Below are 5,233 nucleotides of genomic sequence, written 5' to 3'. Positions count from 1 at the left end.
TGTCCTAATTGAGTAAGTACATCTACACTGCTGAGTAGAATACATATCTACACGGCTTCGGGTATGTGCCTGTTCACTGGTCATTTCCAGATAAACCATCGGTCCTATATACACAATTTTCCCCGGTGCAAGTTCCCGTTCTTCTTAACGCCATGTATCGCCAATCTCGCCATATAAACAAACATCATGATATGATCGTCACCATCATCAAGCCAAATCATTCATGTAAATCATAAGCCATATATCCCAGGTCACAGAAACCAAAAGGGGAGTTAGCCGGCAGCCAGGCCGCTCATATATCCATACCATCGGCTCCATACATAACCCTCCCCATTTCTCATCTCAAATATAGCACAGGAAGACTCAATGCTCCGAATCACGCCAGCATGCACGTAGAAATGAGTAATGCAAAAGAAGAATCATAAGAAAAGAGAAGAATCATGCAGGCGGCGCGTCAGTCGATGGTGACGGTTCTGCCACCTCGCCGTGCGCCCGCGTGCGCACCCGGAACTTCTCACGCAGTCGCGTCGTCAACCGATTGCGTCGCCGGATCCGCTGCTCATCCGCTTCGTCGGCCGCTTCCTCCCGGTTGGCCTCTTCCCGCACGCTCCGCAGCGCCGCAAGGCGCTCCTCCACGCTGGCGTCGCGCATGCGCCGCGCATTCAACGTGCCGTGCAGGTAGTTGCTGATGCGTCGGTGGCGACCATGGCTACTCTCGACTGTTGCCTCGGCGGCTCCCTCGGCTGCCGTCTCTGGGTGCCCATCGCCCAGGTCTTGTTCCTCCTCGCCTTCTTGCTGCGGGGGGTTGAGATCGATACGGCTGCAGGGGTCAGTAAATGTATGTCAAGCAGAGAGGCACAACGGATAGAATACATACCAGAGAGGACATGTACCCGACACATTCACCAGCCAGGGATCAATACACTCGGGGTGGAATTGATGGTTACACGGCAGCACGCGCAAATCCTGCCCCTTGACAAAGTCGTCCGTGCAAATAGGGCACGAAAAGTTCGGGTGTTCCGTCGTGGTCTCCGCCGCAGGAGCATCGCTTTGCTTTTCTTCCTGCGATTCTGTCGGGGGCGCTTCCGTTTGAGGCTGGTGTGGGGAGGTGACCTCCGCAGTCGTGGTCACATCTCGTTCCTCTAACTCATTGGCCGGCACCTCCAACCCCGAACCCATCTCAACATCCCCCTTGGGGCCAACCGACTTGCCGTCGGCCGGGGCGTTGTCCCCGAACTTGACGATCGGGATCGTATCTAACATGGCTCGCGCTATCCCTCGCGCTCGACTTTGTCGCGGTCGTCCCGCGGTATACCGAGGCCCATAGCGCTCCGGATGGCGGTGCGCACGCACCGCACCGGTAATAATGATGGCTAGAAAGAGGGCAGTGATAATACCTGTAATACTATACAGGATAATCATGGCTGTGGCAGATTAGCACATGCTACCGCGGCGATTAGAGGGGACCGGCATACCCGTGTTCGGACTCCCGGATGACTGGGTCTGGTCCTGGGTCGTTGTGGTGGGGCCCAGATACGACATGTTGGTGCCGATATAAGTCGTTCCGTTGCCTGGAGCTTCGAGTTGGGACTGGACTTGCCGATTCAAAGTCGGATTTACGATCGTAAAGACGTTGATATAGCGGTTGGCGGATGGTTCATCCGTCGTATAGTTGCAGAGCAGGGAGGTGCCACTATATAAGATGACGGCAAGAGCCTGCTGCTGTGCGGTGAGGACGTTGCCTAGCGTCGAGCTGGCATCCAGGTTCCCGGGATAGGCGGATGGGTCGCAACTGATCACCGCGATATCCTTGCGGCTCAATGACAGAGAGTTGGTGGCATCCACATCCAACAGAGTCCCCGACACCAGATATTGCTAGATCCATCAGTCTCGGGCACGGTGAGGCATTGACAGGGCTGACTAACCGCAAGTTCCGCCTGATTGAGATCCACCAGAGCCTGGGTCAACGGGGCGAGACGGACGGACGCTGGCAGGTGAACCTGACTGCTATTCAAAAGGAACCGGAGACCACCAGTCCACGACAGATCCCCAGAGTTGTTGGACGGCCGCACGGTCCAACCGGCCGTGTTCACTGCAGAGCCGAGGGACGAGAGGGCGAGCAGGAAGATAACGCGAGCGGGGAGCGAGCAGGTGGAGGAAGCAGCAGACGCAGCAGGAAAGGAAGCAACACGACGGAAGAAGGAGAATAAAAAGAAGAAAGGAAAGCAGATTGAAGCAGGATGGAAACGGGGAGGACCCATCGGCGAATCGCCCAGTTGATGATGCTGGCCGGCGATGGAACTTTCCCCACAGTGACGAGGCCTACGGAGACGGCGGAGGATATGGGGGACGGACGAAGATCATGAGCCACGGACGAGGATCGGCCCAGGACCAAGAAACCAGGAGGGACCCAGAGGCAGCCGAAGAGGCACCCAACTGCCAGTCAGCGTTTGGCGAGGACGGTGATATCACCCCCGTGTAGGAACCGGACGATCCGCGGCGGCTACAACGGGATTGGAGCGACCGTAGTGGAAGGGGGGCAGTGAGAGCAGTGAGAGGTTAGGGACGCCTCGTCACCAATACGGGCAAGTGAAGAGCGATTGGGGAGATTTGAGTTGGGGATTGAGTACCACGGAAGAATAGCTCTGGCGTGAATGAATGAACGATAGAAATCAGAAGGGGGTGGGTGAGTTGTGTGAGAGTGAGTGTGTGTGGATCGGATGCTCACAACTTCCAGCAAGCAGACTGGCTGCAATGGGGAATTAGCAGCGGCTGGCGATGGGGGAGAAGGATGATGATTATCCACCAGGGGAGGGGGAGGTTGGTGGATGGCTGGCAAGCTGCGCAGCCGGGCGATCCGGCAGGAAAAGCGACGGAAGAAATAAGAGAGTCAAATAATAGTGAATAATAATGCCACTGGGGTCTGTCAGCCTCGTTACTATTCTTACAAGCTGCGGCGGGTTGTTGGGTGAGAATCAATCAATCCATCAATCCATCAATCAATCAATTCAGTCAAATCCACCCGATGAGAATAACCCGTAAACGCTGCCTTTCCAACTTTTTAGTTCAATCAGGGGAGACAGCAAGCGAATACGAGAGGGTCGAGCAAGAGTGAGAAGCAAAGAGCAAGTGAGCAACCGGTGGGAGTTCCATGGATCGACCGAGCGATGCCGGTGGATGATGGATTATTCATCGCAGCGCCTCGGTCTGATTGCTTGCAGATAGTCGTGGCCGAGGATTTGCGGGCGTGATGGATGCTTGCGGTTCACTGAGAGCCGAAGGAAGGAAAAAAGTGGGACGCCGCCAGAGACAGTGTGTCAGAGAGAGAGAGAGCGCGAGAAGGAAACTAAACTAAACTAAACTAAAAGCAAGAGATAAAATGGAATAACAGATCGAACATTGGAGAATCCAAGGAAAAAGATGGGGCAGGATAAGATAAGCCTGGTCGCATCCACTTGGGGACTTCTTCCCTCCCTTTGGATTACTCGATTGGGGTGAATGACAGTCACTCACGATCGGAATCGCCGCCTACAACATTTCTTGGGCGGGAAGAAAGGAAAGGAATGGACCAGAAATCCAATGGCAATGAAAATCCTCCATTCCCCAGTGAGAATGAATGAATGGCTTTCTCAGAAAGAAGCTGCAACTGGACCGAGTGCGGGGGATCCTGGGCAACGCGCCGATCCCTTGTGCTTGGCCCAATTTTCGGACGGGAGCCGTTCATGGTTCCGGTGACTGACTCAAAAAGATAACCAGTAACTCCGTGGCTAACCCGCACTCCAGCAGATAACCAGCTGCCAGACAAGCTATTGTCAATCGGAGTAAAAGGCAGACGGAGATTGACTTTCCCAGTGATTGTCCCTATCCCTCAAAAGACAGGCGGCCCTGGTCAACAACACGCGCACAACAGAAGCATCAAGGATAATCTATCCCCCACACACACGCACACACACCAATTGATGGATGCGGCAGCACGAATAGGCAGCCAGATCACCGTGTGGCATTGCATCATTCATTGAACTTTGTTTTCCCGATCCAGCACCTTCCCATCAAGGGGTTCCGTTTCCAACAATGCAGAAGGGATGAGATCCCTCTCACCGCACCGCACCTTATAAAAAGCTAACAGTTGCGCTCGTGCATGGATGTCGTTTGAGAACGGAGTGAAGGATGTCCCCTCATCCACACCTTTTTTGGCTGCTGGTGCTGCTGGTGCTGCTGGTTTGAAGGTAGCGCGCATGGACCCTTTCGCGGGATGGGGATTTTGATTGCTTTTTCCTCGCCAACTCCGAATTCTCTCAACGTGGATTCCTCCCTATCCAGCCAGAGCAGGAGCAATTGTTCATGATGGTGTGCAGACGAAACCATCATCCGTCGCCATTTCACCAGTGATCGGATGATCTGGATGGGATCAGATCTGATCCCTTGATGGATGGCGATGGTTACCCATAACGGAAAAAGGTAGGTATGTCGAGCTGACTAACTTTCCCTGTCTTTTGACCGGATTTGTTTCCGTTTCTGTCCCGATCAGGAAGGTCCAAGAACTCATCCCCGTTTTGCTTCGCCGGTGATTCTCCGCCTCTTGAGGTGGGGGTGAATGGAGCACGTCCACCGTGAGTTTCATTCTCCAACGGAGTCTCCGATGCCGGAGCCCATGCGTCTCATCTGCGGGGGCTCGGCGATGATGCGAGTATGTCTGCTGTGAAGATGACGAGGCAGCTGGGGAACGAGCGCAAGATTGCATTGCATCTGACCCAAATCAAAGGAACTTGTTCATGATCTGCATAAAATGGCGAACACAATTTTATTCATCCTCATGCAGGGATTTCCTCTTTGAGCACTAGGGTTAGGGTCCCTGCCAGTCACTCGCCCCGTCCGGAATAAGCTATGGATTAGGCCGATCGGGGGGATCCGCCCATCCTCAGCTGTTCAGCTCGCTATTCTCCAGATAGCAAGCAACGTTCCTCCGACCAGGAGGAGGGCAGCAAAAGAAGACGGTCTCTGGGGTGCCCTCCACTCCCCCCCACTTTGCAGACTCGCTTCCTCAGCCGACAATGTTCTAGCCCATCTGGTCGTTGCGCGGATGGGTTGCTTTTCACCCACACCGTGTGACAGGTGTCACATCTCTCCTCTATCTTCTCGCTTTAACTTGCCATCCATGTCGAGCAGGCGACCAAGCAACAGTGCGTACTGTAAATAAGTAAGTTTCAGCACCTTGCCCGGGAGGGAATATAGT

The 5,233-nt window shown here is 54.2% G+C and overlaps 2 protein-coding genes across 2 annotated transcripts; both read right to left on the bottom strand.

Annotated features, from left to right (window-relative positions):
* Window positions 1-438: 438 nt before the first annotated feature.
* On the bottom strand, window positions 439-2,261 carry BDQ94DRAFT_169314 (RING-H2 finger protein; the record flags this gene model as incomplete). The annotated part of the gene is made up of 4 exons (XM_026771264.1): window positions 439-820; window positions 878-1,424; window positions 1,476-1,875; window positions 1,926-2,261. The coding sequence occupies 4 exons, from the start codon at window positions 2,259-2,261 to the stop codon at window positions 439-441; spliced, it is 1,665 nt and encodes a 554-aa protein (XP_026627376.1).
* A 2,061-nt stretch (window positions 2,262-4,322) lies between these two features.
* On the bottom strand, window positions 4,323-4,928 carry BDQ94DRAFT_18713 (uncharacterized protein). Its single transcript, XM_026775170.1, has one exon. The coding sequence runs from the start codon at window positions 4,739-4,741 to the stop codon at window positions 4,409-4,411; it is 333 nt and encodes a 110-aa protein (XP_026627375.1). The 5' UTR covers window positions 4,742-4,928; the 3' UTR covers window positions 4,323-4,408.
* Between the last annotated feature and the right edge of the window lie 305 nt (window positions 4,929-5,233).

Source organism: Aspergillus welwitschiae (genome assembly GCF_003344945.1).
Source record: "Aspergillus welwitschiae strain CBS 139.54b unplaced genomic scaffold BDQ94scaffold_12, whole genome shotgun sequence".
NCBI classification, from domain to species: domain Eukaryota; kingdom Fungi; phylum Ascomycota; class Eurotiomycetes; order Eurotiales; family Aspergillaceae; genus Aspergillus; species Aspergillus welwitschiae.
The sequence above is the reverse complement of the archived record's forward strand: the minus strand, read 5'-3'. Positions and strand labels throughout refer to the sequence as shown.

What these genes read in the sequence shown, in the direction of transcription:
- BDQ94DRAFT_18713 (XM_026775170.1), bottom strand. Translation starts at nt 4,741, where the DNA reads ATGCAATCTTGCGCTCGTTCCCCAGCTGCCTCGTCATCTTCACAGCAG.